The 21016-nt window shown below is 48.0% G+C and overlaps 1 protein-coding gene across 1 annotated transcript in view; it reads left to right on the top strand.

Annotated features, from left to right (window-relative positions):
- nin (ninein (GSK3B interacting protein)) overlaps positions 1–21016 on the top strand; it is a 114718-nt gene that overhangs the window by 8955 nt on the left and 84747 nt on the right. The window contains exons 3-4 of the mRNA XM_065004383.1: positions 13654–13745; positions 13787–13886. Of these exons, the coding sequence (XP_064860455.1) occupies positions 13675–13745; positions 13787–13886 (171 nt within the window). The 5' untranslated portion in view covers positions 13654–13674. The remainder of the gene's footprint in view (positions 1–13653; positions 13746–13786; positions 13887–21016) is intronic.

The following is a 21016-nucleotide window of genomic DNA, read 5'->3' as shown; positions in this document are numbered from 1 at the left end:
CGAACCAGGGACAGTCTGACCATGTCTCTAGAATCCCCCAACGAACCAGGGACAGTCTGACCATGTCTCTCTCGAATCCCCCAACGAACCAGGGACAGTCTAACCATGTCTCTCTCGAATCCCCCAACGAACCAGGGACAGTCTGACCATGTCTCTCTCGAATCCCCCAACGAACCAGGGACAGTCTGACCATGTCTCTCTCGAATCCCCCAACAAACCAGGGACAGTCTGATGTCCATGTCTGACCATGTCTCTCTCGAATCCCCCAACGAACCAGGGACAGTCTAACCATGTCTCTCTCTAATCCCCAACGAGCCAGGGACAGTCTGACCATGTCCCTCTCGAATCCCCCAACGAGCCAGGGACAGTCTGACCATGTCCCTCTCGAATCCCCCAACGAACCTGGGCCAACCATGTCTCTCTCTAATCCCCCAACGAACCAGGGACAGTCTGACCATGGGACAGTCTGACCATGTCTCTCTCGAATCCCCCAACGAACCATTGACAGTCTGACCATGTCTCTCTCGAATCCCCCAACGAACCAGGGACAGTCTGACCATGTCTCTCTCTAATCCCCCAACGAGCCAGGGACAGTCTAACCATGTCTCTCTCGAATCCCCAATGAGTCTCTGTTGTTGATCTTGTCACTAGCCATTAGCACAAGTAGCAAAAGTTATCGAAATTGTTAAAACAATTCTAATACAGTTGAAGTCAGAAGTTTACATACACTTAGGTTGGAGTCATTAAAACTTGTTTTTCAACCACTCAACAAATTTCTAGTTAACAAACTATAGTTTTGGCAAGTCGGTTAGGACATCTACTTTGTGCAACGACACAAGTAATTATTCCAACAACTGTTTACAGACAGAGTATTTTACTTATAATTCACAGTATCACAATTCCAGTGGGTCAGAAGTTTACATACACTAAATTGACTGTGCCTTTAAATAGCTTGAAAAATTGCAGAAAATGATGTCATGGCTTTAGAAGCTTCTGATAGGCTAATTGACATCATTTGAGTCAATTGGAGGTGTACCTGTGGATGTATTTCAAGGCCTACCTTCAAACTCAGTGCCTCTTTGCTTGACATCATGGGAAAATCAAAAGAAATCAGCCAAGACCCCCAATAAATTGTAGACCGCCACAAGTCTGGTTCATCCTTGGGAGCAATTTCCAAACGCCTGAAGGTACCACGTTCATCTGTACAAACAATAGTACACAAGTATAAACACCATGGGACCACGCAGCCATCATACCACTCAGGAAGGAGACGCATTCTGTCTCCTGGAGATGAATGTACTTTGGTGCGAAAAATGCAAATCATTCCCAGAACAGCAAAGGAACTAGTGAAGATGCTGGAGGAAACAGGTACAAAAGTGTCTATATCCACAGTAAAACGAGTCCTATATTGACATAACCTGAAAGGCCGCTCAGCAAGGAAGAAGCCACTGCTCCAAAACTACCATAAAAAGCCAGACTACGGTTTGCAGCTGCACATGGGGACAAAGATCGTACATTTTGGAGAAATGTTTTCTGGTCTGATGAAACAAAAATAGAACTGTTTGGCCATAATGACCATTGTCATGTTTGGAGGGAAAAGGGGGAGGCTTGCAAGCCGAAGAACACCATCCCAACCGTGATGCACGGGGTGGCAGCATCATGATGTGGGGGTGCTTTGCTGCAGGAGGGACTGGTGTACTTCACAAAATAGATGGCATCATGAGGTAGGAAAGGTATGTGAATATATTGAAGCAACATCTCAAGACATGAGTCAGGAAGTTAAAGCTTGGTCGCAAATGGGTCTTCCAAATGGACAATGACCCCAAGCATATTTCCAAAGCTGTGGCAAAATGGCTTAAGGACAACCAAGTCAGGGTATTGGACTGGCCATCACAAAGCCCTGACCTCAATCCTATAGAAAATGTGTGTGTGAGCAAGGAGGCCTACAAACCTGACTCAGTTACACCAGCTCTGTCAGGAGGAATGGGCCAAATACCAAATACTAATAGAGTGAATGTAAACTTCTGACCCACTGGGAATGTGATGAAAGAAATAAAAGCTGAAATAAATAATTCTCTCTACTATTATTCTGACATTTCACATTCTTTTTTGTGTGTGTTTTTGTTTTGAATTTTTACCCCTTTTTCTTCCCCAATTTCGTGGTATCCAAGTGTTTTTAGTAGCTACCATCTTGTCTCATCGCTACAACTCCCGTACGGGCTCGGGAGAGACGAAGGTTGAAAGTCATGCGTCCTCCGATACACAACCCTAACCATGCCGCACTGCTTCTTAACACAGCGGGCATCCAACCCAGAAGCCAGCCGCATCAATGTGTCGGAGGAAACACCGTGCACCTGGCAACCTTGGTTGGTGCGCACTGCACCCGGCCCGCCACAGGAGTCGCTGGTGCGCGATGAGACAAGGATATCCCTACCGGCCAAGCCCTCCCTAACGTGCGTCGCCCCACGGACCTTCCGGTCGCGGCCGGTTATGACAGAGCCTGGGCGCAAACCCAGGGTCTCTGGTGGCACAGCTGGCGCTGCAATACAGCGCCCTTAACCACTGCGCCACCCGGGAGGCCGCATTTCACATTCTTAAAATAAAGTGGTTATCCTAACTGACCTAAAACAGGGAATCTTTACTAGGATTAAATGTCAGGAATTATGAAAAACTGAGTTTAAATGTAGTTGGCTAAACTGTATGTAAACTTCCGACTTCAACTGTATATGCAACAATGGATGGATTTGTCCATCAGATGTTGACTGAAATAAATATTTCATTTTTATTTATTTTTTAAATATAGTTTTAATGTTGTTTAAAATCTTACAATGTACTCACCTGCTCTGTCTACCCTACCTGCTCTGTCTACCCTACCTGCTCTGTCTACCCTACCTGCTCTGTCTACCCTACCTGTACTCACCTGCTCTGTCTACCCTACCTGTACTCACCTGCTCTGTCTACCCTACCTGCACTCACCTGCTCTGTCTACCCTACCTGTACTCTGCTCTGTCTGCTCTGTCACCCTACCCTACCTGCTCTGTCTACCCTACCTCTGTCACCTGCTCTGTCTACCCTACCTGCTCTGTCTACCCTACCTGTACTCACCTGCTCTGTCTACCCTACTCACCTGCTCTGTCTACTCACCTGCTCTGTCTACCCTACTCACCTGCTACCCCTGCTCTGTCTACCCTACCTGCTCTGTCTACCCTACCTGCACTCACCTTCTCTGTCTACCCTACCTGAACTCACCTGCTCTGTCTACCCTACCTGCACTCACCTGCTCTGTCTACCCTACCTGCACTCACCTGCTCTGTCTACCCTACCTGCTCTGTCTACCCTACCTGCACTCACCTTCTCTGTCTACCCTACCTGAACTCACCTGCTCTGTCTACCCTACCTGCTCTGTCTACCCTACCTGCACTCACCTTCTCTGTCTACCCTACCTGAACTCACCTGCTCTGTCTACCCTACCTGCTCTGTCTACCCTACCTGCACTCACCTTCTCTGTCTACCCTACCTGAACTCACCTGCTCTGTCTACCCTACCTGCTCTGTCACCACTCACCTGCTCTGTCTACCCTACCTGCACTCACCTGCTCTGTCTACCCTACCAGTACTCACCTGCTCTGTCTACCCTACCTGCTCTGTCTACCCTACCTGTACTCACCTTCTCTGTCTACCCTACCTGAACTCACCTGCTCTGTCTACCCTACCTGCTCTGTCTACCCTACCTGCACTCACCTTCTCTGTCTACCCTACCTGAACTCACCTGCTCTGTCTACCCTACCTGCTCTGTCTACCCTACCTGCACTCACCTGCTCTGTCTACCCTACCTGCACTCACCTGCTCTGTCTACCCTACCAGTACTCACCTGCTCTGTCTACCCTACCTGCACTCACCTGCTCTGTCTACCCTACCTGCACTCACCTGCTCTGTCTACCCTACCTGAACTCACCTGCTCTGTCTAACCTACCTGAACTCACCTGCACTGTCTACCCTACCTGAACTCACCTGCTCTGTCTACTCTACCTGAACTCACCTGCTCTGTCTACCCTACCTGAACTCACCTGCTCTGTCTACTCTACCTGAACTCACCTGCTCTGTCTACCCTACCTGCTCTGTCTACCCTTCCTGAACTCACCTACTCTGTCTACCCTACCTGAACTCACCTACTCTGTCTACCCTACCTGAACTCACCTGCTCTGTCTACCCTACCTGAACTCACCTGCTCTGTCTACCCTACCTGAACTCACCTGCACTGTCTACCCTACCTGAATTCACCTGCTCTGTCTACCCTACCTGAACTCACCTGCTCTGTCTACTCTACCTGAACTCACCTGCTCTGTCTACCCTACCTGAACTCACCTGCTCTGTCTACCCCACCTTAACTCACCTGCACTGTCTACCCTACCTGAACTCACCTGCTCTGTCTACCCTACCTGAACTCACCTGCTCTGTCTACCCTACCTGAACTCACCTGCTCTGTCTACTCTACCTGAACTCACCTGCTCTGTCTACCCTACCTGCTCTGTCTACCCTACCTGAACTCACCTACTCTGTCTACCCTACCTGAACTCACCTGCTCTGTCTACCCTACCTGAACTCACCTGCACTGTCTACCTACCTGAACTCACCTGCTCTGTCTACCCTACCTGAACTCACCTGCTCTGTCTACTCCACCTGAACTCACCTGCACTGTCTACCCTACCTGAACTCACCTGCTCTGTCTACCCTACCTTAACTCACCTGCTCTGTCTACCCTACCTGAACTCACCTGCTCTGTCTACCCTACCTGAACTCACCTGCTCTGTCTGTCTGTCTACCCTACCTGAACTCACCTGCTCTGTCTACCCCACCTGAACTCACCTGCTCTGTCTACCCTACCTGAACTCACCTGTCTACCCTACCTGAACTCACCTGCTCTGTCTACCCTACCTGAACTCACCTGCTCTGTCTACCCTACCTTAACTCACCTGCTCTGTCTACCCTACCTGAACTCACCTGCTCTGTCTACCCTACCTGAACTCACCTGCTCTGTCTACCCTACCTGCTCTGTCTACCCTACCTGAACTCACCTGCTCTGTCTACCCCACCTTAACTCACCTGCTCTGTCTACCCTACCTGAACTCACCTACTCTGTCTACCCTACCTGAACTCACCTGCTCTGTCTACCCTACCTGAACTCACCTGCACTGTCTACCCTACCTGAATTCACCTGCTCTGTCTACCCTACCTGAACTCACCTGCTCTGTCTACTCTACCTGAACTCACCTGCTCTGTCTACCCTACCTGAACTCACCTGCTCTGTCTACCCCACCTTAACTCACCTGCACTGTCTACCCTACCTGAACTCACCTGCTCTGTCTACTCTACCTGAACTCACCTGCTCTGTCTACCCTACCTGAACTCACCTGCTCTGTCTACCTACCTGAACTCACCTGCTCTGTCTACCCTACCTGCTCTGTCTACCCTACCTGAACTCACCTGCTGTCTGCTCTGTCTACCCTACCTGAACTCACCTACTCTGTCTACCCTACCTGAACTCACCTGCTCTGTCTACCCTACCTGAACTCACCTACTCTGTCTACCCTACCTGAACTCACCTGCTCTGTCTACCCTACCTGAACTCACCTGCTCTGTCTACCCTACCTGAACTCACCTGCACTGTCTACCCTACCTGAATTCACCTGCTCTGTCTACCCTACCTGCACTCATCTGCGTTCTTATCCGTTCTTATAGAAAGCCAACGTATTCCATTCAGCCATTACCGGGGTGTGTTTGACAGGCCATTTCCCGTTAACGGGAGAGAGAAAAAATACCGGGGTATGAAAGAGTCGCAGGAGTAAAATTAAATCAATCAGATCAGCGAGATTTAAGTGGCACGTGGATTTTGCACACCTCAAACACAGGAAATGGGTATCTGAAAAAGACAGATCCTCAAGTGGTCGGGGCAAGCTTGCTGCTACCAGAAGTCTTTGTTGTAATCAGAGAGGAAGAGGAAGAGACCCAACTCAGCAGAAAATATGTCTACCTCCAGCCGGCGGAGATTTTCCTGTTATTTCACACACCAAGCAATGAGTTTTTATACGGAGGTCGATGAAAGGGTCGAATTTGGTCAACAACAACAAAAATTATGACTTATTTGTTCCGTGAGGTTTATTTGATCGAGTAGACATTTTGTAAACGCTTAAGTTGTTACGAGTGATATAATATAAGTAGGACACGTGACATTCCGGCAATACAGAGAAATAAACACGGTCTCTAAGATTGCTATCCATATTCACGACACGAGGCTTGTAGCATAGCATCTCTCTCTAGTGAATACAGGCTGGTTGACATCAACAACCCGCATCGAATATTCAAAACAGGATTACAATAATGAGATGTATTCACCAATTTAAATAAAGGATAGGCGGGAGACTAGACTGCCCGCAGTGCCGCTTTGTGGACAAAGACTCCCATTGTTAAGGCCGAGATACATGTATCTTGTCAGTATATGCATAATCTTGGTTGTAAAACTTAACAATTTACAAGCTCTACTTGGTGCTCTACCATTCTCTCCCCCCTTCCCCCTCTCCTCTCCTCTGCCATAGACGGCTTGGTTGTTTAGTAACAAAACCGAAGAGCTCCCAACTATAAGGGAAAAACAGACAGGGTTGGCTTAGATAGTTGACAACATATGTTACCTATATTTCGTCAAACAATGTTTATTTAATACGTGTTTAACAATAAATGTGCACAATGATCACTCAAATACATCGTTGCAGTTGTTGGTTAGCTAGCTAGCGATTTTTGGTTGTTGTTGCAATATTAGCATAGACATGACATCAGTCAAAACAAGACATGGTATCAAGAACAATTAGCATAGACATGACATCAGTCAAAACAAGACATGGTATCAAGAACAATTAGCATAGACATGACATCAGTCAAAACAAGACATGGTATCAAGAACAATTAGCATAGACATGACATCAGTCAAAACAAGACATGGTATCAAGAACAATTAGCATAGACATGACATCAGTCAAAACAAGACATGGTATCAAGAACAATTAGCATAGACATGACATCAGTCAAAACAAGACATGGTGTCAAGAACAAGATAAAACTAGCTGAAACGAGCCGCCTAAGATTCCCCACACGGCAGCTTCTCGCTGTTGTTGCGGCCACCCAGATTCACAACAAGGCCATCTAGATTCACAACAAGGCCATCCAGAATCACAACAAGGCCATCCAGATTCACAACAAGACCATCCAGATTCACAACAAGGCCATCCAGATTCACAACAAGACCATCCAGATTCACAACAAGGCCATCCAGATTCACAACAAGGCCATCCAGATTCACAACAAGACCATCCAGATTCACAACAAGGCCATCCAGATTCACAACAAGGCCATCCAGATTCACAACAAGGCCATCCAGATTCACAACAAGACCATCCAGATTCACAACAAGGCCATCCAGATTCACAACAAGGCCATCCAGATTCACAACAAGGCCATCCAGATTCACAACAAGGCCATCCAGATTCACAACAAGGCCATCCAGATTCACAACAAGGCCATCCAGATTCACAACAAGGCCATCCAGATTCACAACAAGGCCATCCAGATTCACAACAAGACCATACAGATTCACAACAAGGCCATCCAGATTCACAACAAGGCCATCCAGATTCACAACAAGGCCATCCAGATTCACAACAAGGCCTTCCAGATTCACAACAAGACCATCCAGATTCATAACAAGGCCATCCAGATTCACAACAAGGCCATCCAGATTCACAACAAGGCGTAACTAAGTAACTTGGAGCTCATTTATAATGTTGGTAATGATTGGATGGTCTACATTGTGTCTGGCCATCCAGAATCACAACAACACGCACATTTCTGCTCCATTGAAGCAGTCGCATCGTTTTATATGCACTGACTAAATCACTGGTTGATTAGTTAGTATGGTATGGGTATTCCTCTTGAAGCTTGTATTTTTTTGTATATTTACTCAAAAAAATACAAGTCACTGTGTCACAGCCCAACCTGCTGGAAGTCACTGTGTCACGGCCCAACCAGCTGGAAGTCACTGTGTCACGGCCAAGCAAGCTGGAAGTCACTGTGTCACGGCCCAACCAGCTGGAAGTCACTGTGTCACGGCCCAGCCCAGCCTGCTGGAAGTCACTGTGTCACGGCCCAACCAGCTGGAAGTCACTGTGTCACGGCCAAGCTGGAAGTCACTGTGTCACGGCCCAACCTGCTGGAAGTCACTGTGTCACGGCCCAACCAGCTGGAAGTCACTGTGTCACGGCCCAGCCAGCTGGAAGTCACTGTGTCACGGCCCAACCAGCTGGAAGTCACTGTGTCACGGCCAAGCTGGAAGTCACTGTGTCACGGCCCAACCAGCTGGAAGTCACTGTGTCACGGCCCAGCTGGAAGTCACTGTGTCACGGCCCAGCTGGAAGTCACTGTGTCACGGCCCAGCCTGCTGGAAGTCACTGTGTCACGGCCCAACCAGCTGGAAGTCACTGTGTCACGGCCCAGCCCAACCAGCTGGAAGTCACTGTGTCACGGCCCAGCCCAACCAGTTGGAAGTCACTGTGTCACGGCCCAACCAGCTGGAAGTCACTGTGTCACGGCCCAGCCCAACCAGCTGGAAGTCACTGTGTCACGGCCCAACCAGCTGGAAGTCACTGTGTCACGGCCCAACCAGCTGGAAGTCACTGTGTCACGGCCCAGCCCAACCAGCTGGAAGTCACTGTGTCACGGCCCAACCAGCTGGAAGTCACTGTGTCACGGCCCAACCTGCTGGAAGTCACTGTGTCACGGCCCAACCAGCTGGAAGTCACTGTGTCACGGCCCAGCCAGCTGGAAGTCACTGTGTCACGGCCAAGCTGGAAGTCACTGTGTCACGGCCCAACCAGCTGGAAGTCACTGTGTCACGGCCAAGCTGGAAGTCACTGTTTCACGGCCAAGCTGGAAGTCACTGTGTCACGGCCAAGCTGGAAGTCACTGTGTCACGGCCAAGCTGGAAGTCACTGTGTCACAGCCCAACCAGCTGGAAGTCACTGTGTCACGGCCAAGCTGGAAGTCACTGTGTCACGGCCAAGCTGGAAGTCACTGTGTCACAGCCCAGCTGGAAGTCACTGTGTCACGGCCCAACCAGCTGGAAGTCACTGTGTCACAGCCCAGCCAGCTGGAAGTCACTGTGTCACGGCCCAACCAGCTGGAAGTCACTGTGTCACGGCCAAGCAAGATGGAAGTCACTGTGTCACGGCCAAGCTGGAAGTCACTGTGTCACAGCCCAGCTGGAAGTCACTGTGTCATGGCCCAACCAGCTGGAAGTCACTGTGTCACGGCCCAACCAGCTGGAAGTCACTGTGTCATGGCCCAACCAGCTGGAAGTCACTGTGTCACGGCCAAGCAAGCTGGAAGTCACTGTGTCACGGCCCAACCAGCTAGAAGTCACTGTGTCACGGCCCAACCAGCTGGAAGTCACTGTGTCACGGCCCAACCAGCTGGAAGTCACTGTGTTACGGCCCAACCAGCTGGAAGTCACTGTGTCACGGCCCAACCAGCTGGAAGTCACTGTGTCACAGCCCAACCAGCTGGAAGTCACTGTGTCACGGCCCAACCAGCTGGAAGTCACTGTGTCACGGCCCAGCCTGCTGGAAGTCACTGTGTCACGGCCCAACCAGCTGGAAGTCACTGTGTCACGGCCAAGCCAGTTGGAAGTCACTGTGTCACAGCCAAGCCAGTTGGAAGTCACTGTGTCACGGCCCAACCAGCTGGAAGTCACTGTGTCACGGCCCAGCCCAACCAGCTGGAAGTCACTGTGTCACGGCCCAGCCCAACCAGTTGGAAGTCACTGTGTCACGGCCCAACCAGCTGGAAGTCACTGTGTCACGGCCCAGCCCAACCAGCTGGAAGTCACTGTGTCACGGCCAAGCCCAACCAGCTGGAAGTCACTGTGTCACGGCCCAACCAGCTGGAAGTCACTGTGTCACGGCCCAGCTGGAAGTCACTGTGTCACGGCCCAACCAGCTGGAAGTCACTGTGTCACGGCCCAACCAGCTGGAAGTCACTGTGTCACAGCCAAGCCAGTTGGAAGTCACTGTGTCACAGCCAAGCCAGGCCCCTGCTATGGCTGTATAAGTCTATGGGCTGTATCCACCTGGGTTGTATCCCAAAAGGCACCCTATTCCCAATATATTGTGCACTACTTTTGACCAGAGCCCTGAAAGATAGTGAGCTAAATAGGGATTAGGGTGTCATTTGGGGTGGCACGCCTGGTTGTCTCATCATCCGGTAAGGCTGATTGGATTAGGTAAAGCCTTGCCACTCGACCACGTAATGACTCTGGTGTGTAGCGCCAGTTGATCAACCTCCCAGTGCTGGGTGGAGGCTGATGGGGCTGTTCATACGATGGATGTTTCCACCCTCATCGTAAGTGTCTCGCTGTAAACTGGTATTAGAGTGTGAACTCGTTATTCTCTTGGCTAGGTTCTTTAGGGGGAATATATATATATGTATATATACAGTACCAGTCAAAACTTTGGACACACCTACTCATTCAAGGGTGTTTTTCTTTATTTTTACTATTTTCTACATTGTAGAATAATAGTGAAGACATCAAAACTATGAAATAAATATATTAATATTTGAGATTCTTCAAAGTAGTCACCCTTTGCCTTGATTCCATATGTGTTATTTCATAGTTTTGATGTCTTCACTATTATTCTACAATGTAGAAAATTGTAAAAAATAAAAAATAAAATAAAAACTTGTATGAGTAGGTGTGTCCAAACTTTTAACTGGTACTCTGTGTGTATATATATATATTCCACAGGTGCTCTGGACAATCATAGTAGCTACCTGTGTCTCCAGGGCAGGGTGCTGTGCTGATTGTCCCTATCTCTGTCTACAGGGCAGGGTGCTGTGCTGATTGTCCCTATCTCTGTCTACAGGGCAGGGTGCTGTGCTGATTGTCCCTATCTCTGTCTCCAGGGCAGGGTGCTGTGCTGATTGTCCCTATCTCTGTCTACAGGGCAGGGTGCTGTGCTGATTGTCCCTATCTCTGTCTACAGGGCAGGGTGCTGTGCTGATTGTCCCTATCTCTGTCTCCAGGGCAGGGTGCTGTGCTGATTGTCCCTATCTCTGTCTACAGGGCAGGGTGCTGTGCTGATTGTCCCTATCTCTGTCTACAGGGCAGGGTGCTGTGCTGATTGTCCCTATCTCTGTCTATAGGGCAGGGTGCTGTGCTGATTGTCCCTATCTCTGTCTCCAGGGCAGGGTGCTGTGCTGATTGTCCCTATCTCTGTCTACAGGGCAGGGCGCTGTGCTGATTGTCCCTATCTCTGTCTCCAGGGCAGGGTGCTGTGCTGATTGTCCCTATCTCTGTCTACAGGGCAGGGTGCTGTGCTGATTGTCCCTATCTCTGTCTACAGGGCAGGGTGCTGTGCTGATTGTCCCTATCTCTGTCTACAGGGCAGGGTGCTGTGCTGATTGTCCCTATCTCTGTCTACAGGGCAGGGTGCTGTGCTGATTGTCCCTATCTCTGTCTATAGGGCAGGGTGCTGTGCTGATTGTCCCTATCTCTGTCTACAGGGCAGGGTGCTGTGCTGATTGTCCCTATCTCTGTCTACAGGGCAGGGTGCTGTGCTGATTGTCCCTATCTCTGTCTACAGGGCAGGGTGCTGTGCTGATTGTCCCTATCTCTGTCTACAGGGCAGGGTGCTGTGCTGATTGTCCCTATCTCTGTCTACAGGGCAGGGTGCTGTGCTGATTGTCCCTATCTCTGTCTACAGGGCAGGGTGCTGTGCTGATTGTCCCTATCTGTGTGTACAGGGCAGGGTGCTGTTAACCCTGTCTTTACTAGTCTGTCTGTCCCCAGGGCAGGGTACTGTTCTATGAAATAACTACACTAACCCTGTCTCTGCCTGTGTGTCCCTAAGGCAGGGTGCTGTCTGTCCTAATCCTGTCTCTGCCTGTGTGTCCCTAAGGCAGGGTGCTGTCTGTCCTAACCCTGTCCCTGCCTGTGTGTCCCTAAGGCAGGGTGCTGTCTGTCCTAACCCTGTCCCTGCCTGTGTGTCCCTAAGGCAGGGTGCTGTCTGTCCTAACCCTGTCTCTGCCTGTGTGTCCCTAAGGCAGGTTGCTGTTAACCCTGTCTTTACCAGTCTGTCTGTCCCCAGGGCAGGGTGCTGTCTGTCCTAACCCTGTCTCTGCCTGTGTGTCCCTAAGGCAGGGTGCTGTCTGTCCTAACCCTGTCTCGGCCCCTGTGTCCCTAAGGCAGGGTGCTGTCTGTCCTAACCCTGTCTCTGCCCCTGTGTCCCTAAGGCAGGGTGCTGTCTGTCCTAACCCTGTCTCTGCCTGTGTGTCCCTAAGGCAGGGTGCTGTGCTATGGAGTATTTTATTATTATGTGGTTCTCTCTCTCTCTCTCTATATATATATATATATATATATATATATATATATATATAAACTCAGCAAAAAAAGACATGTCCTCTCACTGTCAACTGTGTTTATTTTCAGCAAACTTCATGTGTAAATTGACTGGCTCCCTGGCTGACTGGCTCAGGGTGCTGTCCTATAACTGTGCTAACTTTGTCTCCGGGGCAGGGTGCTGTCCTATAACTGCTAACTGTCTCCGGGGCAGGGTGCTGTCCTATAACTGTGCTAACTGTCTCCAGGGCAGGGTGCTGTCCTATAACTGCTAACTGTCTCCGGGGCAGGGTGCTGTCCTATAACTGTGCTAACTGTCTCTTGGGCAGGGTGCTGTCCTATAACTGTGCTAACTCTGTCTGTCCAGGGCAGGGTGCTGTCCTATAACTGTGCTAACTCTGTCTGTCCAGGGCAGGGTGCTATCCTATAACTGTGCTAACTCTGTCTGTCCAGGGCAGGGTGCTGTCCTATAACTGTGTTAACCCTGTCTGTCCAGGGCAGGGTGCTGTCCTATAACTGTGCTAACTCTGTCTGTCCAGGGCAGGGTGCTGTCCTATAACTGTGCTAACTCTGTCTGTCCAGGGCAGGGTGCTATCCTATAACTGTGCTAACTCTGTCTGTCCAGGGCAGGGTGCTGTCCTATAACTGTGTTAACCCTGTCTGTCCAGGGCAGGGTGCTGTCCTATAACTGTGCTAACTCTGTCTGTCCAGGGCAGGGTGCTATCCTATAACTGTGCTAACTCTGTCTCCAGGGCAGGGTGCTGTCCTATAACTGTGCTAACTCTGTCTGTCCAGGGCAGGGTGCTGTCCTATAACTGTGCTAACTCTGTCTCCAGGGCAGGGTGCTGTCCTATAACTGTGCTAACTCTGTCTGTCCAGGGCAGGGTGCTGTCCTATAACTGTGTTAACCCTGTCTGTCCAGGGCAGGGTGCTGTCCTATAACTGTGCTAACTCTGTCTGTCCAGGGCAGGGTGCTGTCCTATAACTGTGCTAACTGTCTCCAGGGCAGGGTGCTGTCCTATAACTGTGCTAACTCTGTCTGTCCAGGGCAGGGTGCTGTCCTATAACTGTGCTAACTCTGTCTGTCCAGGGCAGGGTGCTGTCCTATAACTGTGCTAACTCTGTCTGTCCAGGGCAGGGTGCTGTCCTATAACTGTGTTAACTGTCTCCAGGGCAGGGTGCTGTCCTATAACTGTGCTAACTCTGTCTGTCCAGGGCAGGGTGCTGTCCTATGGGATGGATGACGGCCAGCAGGATCAGTACGAGGAGCGTCTGAAGGAGGTCTTTGGTGTTGTTAGTTTGGCAGTGTAAACGCCAGCTCAGGCTATAGGATCGCTGTGCCTTTTAGCGAGGAGCTATCTGACCTGTGCCAGGCCCTGCACCTGGAGGATTCCACCCCCACACTGCTCCATGCCCTGCTGCAGAACCAGGACCCACTCACTGGCAGGGTAAGCCCCTACACCTGGGCCTGTTCATTAAGGTTGGAAGAGAACGGACTGAAACAGGGAGGGACTACCAAAACTTGTCTAATAAGAAACACCTGTTTAAAAAAAATATAAAAAATTTTTAAAAAATTACTACGTTTTGCAATGGTTTTGCAACGGTGTGCACTAATGAATACGACCCTGCTACAACTCAGGATATGGTCAGCTTTAAGTTAGTGTTAATGTTAACTAATGTTAACTTACTGGTGTTGTTAGTTCACTGGCAGTGTAAACCCACTCCCCGTTGGCTGGATTCTGTGGGAGAATACAGGCTACCTGACAGGCTCACTCGCCCGTTGGCTGGATTCTGTGGGAGAATACAGGCTACCTGACAGGCTCACTCGCCCCGTTGGCTGGATTCTGTGGGAGAATACAGGCTACCTGACAGGCTCACTCGCCCGTTGAACTACCCATCTTTCTTCTCAAATTCTCAGGACATAAAACAATGAAGATAGAAGTGAGATGGACATCGATTACCAGCCAAAAGTTTGGACAAACCTACTCATTTCCTACTCATTTTATAAACTATGTTCTACATTGTAGAATAATAGTGAAGTCATCAAAACTATGAAATAACACATATGGAATCATGTAGTAACCAAAAAAGTGTTAAACAAATCAAAATATATTTTAAATTCTTCAAAGTAGCCACCCTTTGCCTTGATGACAGCTTTGCACACACTTGGCATTCTCTCAACCAGCTTCATGATGTAGTCACCTGGAATGCATTTCAATTAACAGCTGAGCCTTCTTAAAAGTTAATTTGTGGAATTTCTTTCCTTCTTAATGCGTTTGAGCCAATCAGTTGTGTTGTGACACGGTAGGGGTGGTATACAGAAGATAGCCCTATGTGGTAAAATACCAAGTCCATATTATGGCAAGAACAGCTCAAATAAGCAAAGAGAAATGACAGTCCATCATTACTTTAATATATGAAGGTCAGTCAATACGGAACATTTCAAGAACTTTGAACATTTCTTCAAGTGCAGTCGCAAAAACCACCAAGCGCTATGATGAAACTGGCTCTCGTGGCCTTCATGCTGCAAATAAACCACTACTAAAAGACACCAATAAGAAGAAAAGACTTGCTTGGCCCAAGAAATACGAGGAATGGACATGAGACTGGTGGAAATCTGTCCTTTGGTCTGATGAGTCTGAATTTGAGATTTCTGGTTCCAACCGTCGTGTCTTTGTGAGACGCAGAGTAGGTGAACGGATGATCTTCACATTGGTGGTTCCCACCGTGAAGCTTGGAGGAAGAGGTGTGATGGTGTGGGGTGCTTTGCTGGTGATGCTGTCAGTGATTTATTTCGATTTCAAGGCAGACTTAACCAGGATGGCTACCACAGCATTCTGCAGCGATACGCCATCCCATTTGGTTTGCGCTTGTTTTGACAATGACCCAACACACCTCCAGGCTGTTTAAGGGCTATTTGACCAAGAAGGAGAGTGATCGAGTGCTGCATCAGATGACCTGGCCTACACAATCACTCCAACCTCAACCCAATTGAGATGGTTTGGGATGAGTTGGACCGCAGAGTGAAGGAAAAGCAGGCAACAAGTGCTCAGTATATGTGGGAACTCCTTCAAGACTGTTGGAAAAGCATTCCAGGTGAAGCTGGTTGAGAGAATGCCAAGAGTGTGCAAAGCTGTCATCAAGGCAAAGGGTGGCTACTTTGAAGAATCTAAAATATATTTTTGTTTGTTTAACTCTTTTATGGTTACTACATGATTGACCCCGCTGAACAATTCAGAACATGAATAATCATATTTATTTTCATTAGAATCTGTAGAATCACAAGCCTACTGTACTGCAGACTACCATATGAGGTGAAGTTGTTCAGTGTAGCTCTTGTCTATTTTTTTGAAATGGGATACAGGTTCTATGTTATGTGGAATACAGGTTCTATGTTTAATGGGATACAGGCTGTGTGTTTAGTGGGATACAGTCAGTGTGTTTAGTGGGATACAGACTGTGTGTTTAGTGGGATACAGGCTGTGTGTTTAGTGGGATACAGGTTCTATGTTTAGTGGGATACAGGCTGTGTGTTTAGTGGGATACAGACTGTGTGTTTAGTGGGATACAGGTTCTATGTTTAGTGGGATACAGGCTGTGTGTTTAGTGGGATACAGGTTCTATGTTTAGTGGGATACAGGCTGTGTGTTTAGTGGGATACAGGTTCTATGTTTAGTGGGATACAGACTGTGTGTTTAGTGGGATACAGACTGTGTGTTTAGTGGGATACAGGCTCTGTGTTCAGTGGGATACAGGCTCTGTGTTTAGTGGGATACAGACTGTGTGTTGAGTGGGATACAGACTGTGTGTTTAGTGGGATACAGGTTTACCTTTCTGGGCTCTACTCCTATCCTCAGAGAGCAGCTCTGGTCTGACTCTATGGGGTGGGTGTCTCAGGTACTTGTGGCCAGCCAGGGAGCCAGTCAACCAGGGAACCAGTCAGTCAGGGAGCCAGTCAACCAGGGAGCCAGTCAGCCAGGGAGCCAGTCAGCTAGGGAGCCAGTCAACCAGGGAGCCAATCAACCAGGGAGCCAGTCAACCAGGGAGCCAGTCAGCTAGAGAGCCAGTCAACCAGGGAGCCGGTCAGCCAGGGAGCCAGTCAACCAGGGAGCCAGTCAACCAGGGAGCCAGTCAACCAGGGAGCCAGTCAGCTAGAGAGCCAGTCAACCAGGGAGCCAGTCAACCAGGGTGCCAGTCAACCAGGGAGTCAGTCAACCAGGGAGCCAGTCAACCAGGGAGCCAGTCAACCAGGGAGTCAGTCAACCAGGGTGCCAGTCAACCAGGGAGTCAGTCAACCAGGGAGCCAGTCAGCCAGGGAGCCAGTCAACCAGGGAGTCAGTCAACCAGGGAGCCAGTCAGCCAGGGAGCCAGTCAACCAGAGAGCCGGTCAACCAGGGTGCCAGTCAGCCAATCAACCAGGGTGCCAGTCAGCCAATCAACCAGGGAGCCAGTCAACCAGGGAGACAGTCAGCCAGTCAACCAGGGAGCCGGTCAACCAGGGAGCCAGTCAGCCAGGGAGCCGGTCAACCAGGGAGCCAGTCAGACAGGGAACCAGGGCCAGTCTCCTGATGCTTTGTTAGCCGTCTTGTTTTAGAGAGAAATTTTAATTGGCCTTCTCATCCCAGGTGTCTGTTGTCATAACAACCAGGCTAATCAACATTCACAAGTGAAGTGTGTCTGTTTGAGAGGGTGCTTGATGAGGAAAATCCCCCCCTTGCTTTGTTCGGCCTGAAATAGGAATGACATTGGTTACATCTTTTGTTATCGTGTATCCTCCCTGTCTGGTCCAAATAAAATATCGCTTCAATTTTATTAATGGTCAAATTCACTCATTCACAGCTGCCCACCACCAAAATCTGGCAGGTAGCCTCTGGATTGCTTTGTATGGTTGGGTGGATGGATTCCCCCAAAATAAGCCCACATTACTCATAACTAGAGGTGTGACAGTTCACCAAACCCAGGTACGTATTGCGGTTTTGAGGTCACAGATCGGTTCGGTTACGGTACAGCGGGGGAATGAAATGCCAACCGTTACTGGAGTTAATTTTAGATTTATTTGGTAAAGGACGCAAAACTAAAAAGCATCCTATTTGTGTCCCAAGTTCAGCTTCTGTGACAGCATTCACAGTGTTCCCATTGTCTGTTGTGACAGCATTCACAGTGTTCCCATTGTCTGTTGTGACATCATTCACAGTGTTCCCATTGTCTGTTGTGACAGCATTCACAGTGTTCCCATTGTCTGTTGTGACAGCATTCACAGTGTTCCTGGCATTGTCTGTTGTGACAGCATTCACAGTGTTCCCATTGTCTGTTGTGACAGCATTCACAGTGTTCCTGGCATTGTCTGTTTCTAAATTGCACCTGTAATTTTATTGTGACCTGCTGCTGACTATCAGGGCGTGAGGCAGGCTGTTGCTGAGTGACTGAGTGAGTGATAGGGAGGGGGAGGGCAGCAGGTGTGTGTGTGCGTGTTGACCACAGTCATTGGTGTTAAGAGTTGTATCCTGCCCCCCCCCCTCCAGTCTTACCAATCATTATTAGAACCAACACAGCAAGGGAGAACAACTGAGAAATAATCGGGACAGTTCTAACAGACTCTGGGACAGTTCTAACAGACTCTGGGACAGTTCTAACAGACTCTGTGACAGTTCTAACAGACTCTGGGACAGTTCTAACAGACTGGGACAGATCTAACAGACTCTGGGACAGTTCTAACAGACTCTGGGACAGTTCTAACAGACTCTGTGACAGTTCTAACAGACTCTGGGACAGTTCTAACAGACTGGGACAGATCTAACAGACTCTGGGACAGTTCTAACAGACTGGGACAGTTCTAACTGACTCTGGGACAGTTCTAACAGACTCTGGGACAGTTCTAACAGACTCTGTGACAGTTCTAACAGACTCTGGGACAGTTCTAACAGACTGGGACAGTTCTAACTGACTCTGGGACAGTTCTAACAGACTCTGGGACAGTTCTAACAGACTGGGACAGTTATAACAGACTCTGGGACAGTTCTCACAGACTCTGGGACAGTTCGCACAGAGTCTGGAACAGTTCTAACAGACTCTGGGACAGTTCTCACAGACTCTGGGACAGTTCGCACAGAGTCTGGAACAGTTCTAACAGACTCTGGGACAGTTCTCACAGACTCTGGGACAGTTCTAACAGACTGGGACAGTTCTCACAGACTCTGGGACGATGGATCCAAAATTCATGCAACTACCGTACATCAAAATCAAAACTTTGAAAAAATGAGGCTGATGTGTCGTGGAAATTTCCTGTATTACCAAATCATGAGAGAGCAAGCCACACACAAGTCAGAGTTATTAAGTCCCATCTTTAATTATATGAGCTTCGCCATAGCCCTGTGACTCTCAGATCAATTCAGTGTCCATAAATTAATTCTCTGAGAGTGCTTACAAAACAGTTCTTAGTGTAATTTATAGCCAAGACACACCCATCAAACAGACTGGTCAGCCATGTGACAGTCACATGACAAATAACAGATCTTAGGAACATTACACAAAAAACTTTTTACTTGAAAAAAGGAGTATCCTATAGCCAGACAGCATTAGCTATAAATTATCCTTCAGTTTGTTCTCTAAAACCGAAGTTCTTGTCTCATTCTTGGTACCACTTAGAACCAAAACATTATCTCATCCAATGGCATATATCAATTGTCAATTGTAGACACTCCCATCAAAAATACAATACCTCCTGGACAAGCTCACGGAGAGAAGAGTGAGCCTCTAGGTCAAGATAAGGGCAACCTCAGAGGGAACAGACACTGCCATCCTCCTCTCCCCAATGGGAAAAGTAGGGGGCGACTGGCACACAGACATTGTGGAGCCAAGAGATAATTGGTTCCCTCTCAATCATCCCTTCACATGGTTTAACAGATACTCTCACAAATGAAGACAAGCCTGACCTCTCCCCTCTCTAGGCCCCAAGTATCTTTCCCCACATAATCATACTTATGAAAATTGATAAAAACATCTTATTTATCAATGTTACCTAAATAATTCTGATTCTGCTACCACAGATGCAACAGATCAGAACAATTTAGCTTAAAATGTTGATTAACTATTATTTCTTCACATTATAAGCGCAGAAATGCGATCATAGCAGTAAGCTATGCACTAATGTTCCAAAATGCAATTATTATTATTTAGTTTTTTAAATTTCACCTTTATTTAACCAGGTAGGCCAGTTGAGAACACCTTTATTTAACCAGGTAGGCTAGTTGAGAACACCTTTATTTAACCAGGTAGGCTAGTTGAGAACAACCAGGTAGGCTTTGATTTTAACCAGGTAGGCTAGTTGAGAACACCTTTATTTAACCAGGTAGGCTAGTTGAGAACACCTTTATTTAACCAGGTAGGCTAGTTGAGAACACCTTTATTTAACCAGGTAGGCTAGTTGAGAACACCTTTATTTAACCAGCTAGGCTAGTTGAGAACACCTTTATTTAACCAGGTAGGCTAGTTGAGAACACCTTTATTTAACCAGGTAGGCTAGTTGAGAACACCTTTATTTAACCAGGTAGGCTAGTTGAGAACACCTTTATTTAACCAGGTAGGCTAGTTGAGAACACCTTTATTTAACCAGGTAGGCTAGTTGAGAACACCTTTATTTAACCAGGTAGGCTAGTTGAGAACACCTTTATTTAACCAGGTAGGCTAGTTGAGAACACCTTTATTTAACCAGGTAGGCTAGTTGAGAACACCTTTATTTAACCAGGCTAGTTGAGAACACCTTTATTTAACCAGGTAGGCTAGTTGAGAACACCTTTATTTAACCAGGTAGGCTAGTTGAGAACACCTTTATTTAACCAGGTAGGCTAGTTGAGAACACCTTTATTTAACCAGCTAGGCTAGTTGAGAACACCTTTATTTAACCAGCTAGGCTAGTTGAGAACACCTTTATTTAACCAGGTAGGCAAGTTGAGAACACCTTTATTTAACCAGGTAGGCCAGTTGAGAACACCTTTATTTAACCAGGTAGACTAGTTGAGAACACCTTTATTTAACCAGGTAGGCTAGTTGAGAACACCTTTATTTAACCAGGTAGGCTAGTTGAGAACACCTTTATTTAACCAGGTAGGCTAGTTGAGAACACCTTTATTTAACCAGGTAGGCTAGTTGAGAACACCTTTATTTAACCAGGTAGGCCAGTTGAGAACACCTTTATTTAACCAGGTAGGCTAGTTGAGAACACCTTTATTTAACCAGGTAGGCTAGTTGAGAACACCTTTATTTAACCAGGTAGGCCAGTTGAGAACACCTTTATTTAACCAGGTAGACTAGTTGAGAACACCTTTATTTAACCAGCTAGGCTAGTTGAGAACACCTTTATTTAACCAGCTAGGCTAGTTGAGAACACCTTTATTTAACCAGCTAGGCTAGTTGAGAACACCTTTATTTAACCAGCTAGGCTAGTTGAGAACACCTTTATTTAACCAGGTAGGCTAGTTGAGAACACCTTTATTTAACCAGGTAGGCTAGTTGAGAACACCTTTATTTAACCAGGTAGGCTAGTTGAGAACACCTTTATTTAACCAGGTAGGCTAGTTGA

Source organism: Oncorhynchus nerka, linkage group LG18 (assembly GCF_034236695.1).
Source record: "Oncorhynchus nerka isolate Pitt River linkage group LG18, Oner_Uvic_2.0, whole genome shotgun sequence".
Classification (NCBI taxonomy): domain Eukaryota; kingdom Metazoa; phylum Chordata; class Actinopteri; order Salmoniformes; family Salmonidae; genus Oncorhynchus; species Oncorhynchus nerka.
The sequence above is the reverse complement of the archived record's forward strand: the minus strand, read 5'-3'. Positions and strand labels throughout refer to the sequence as shown.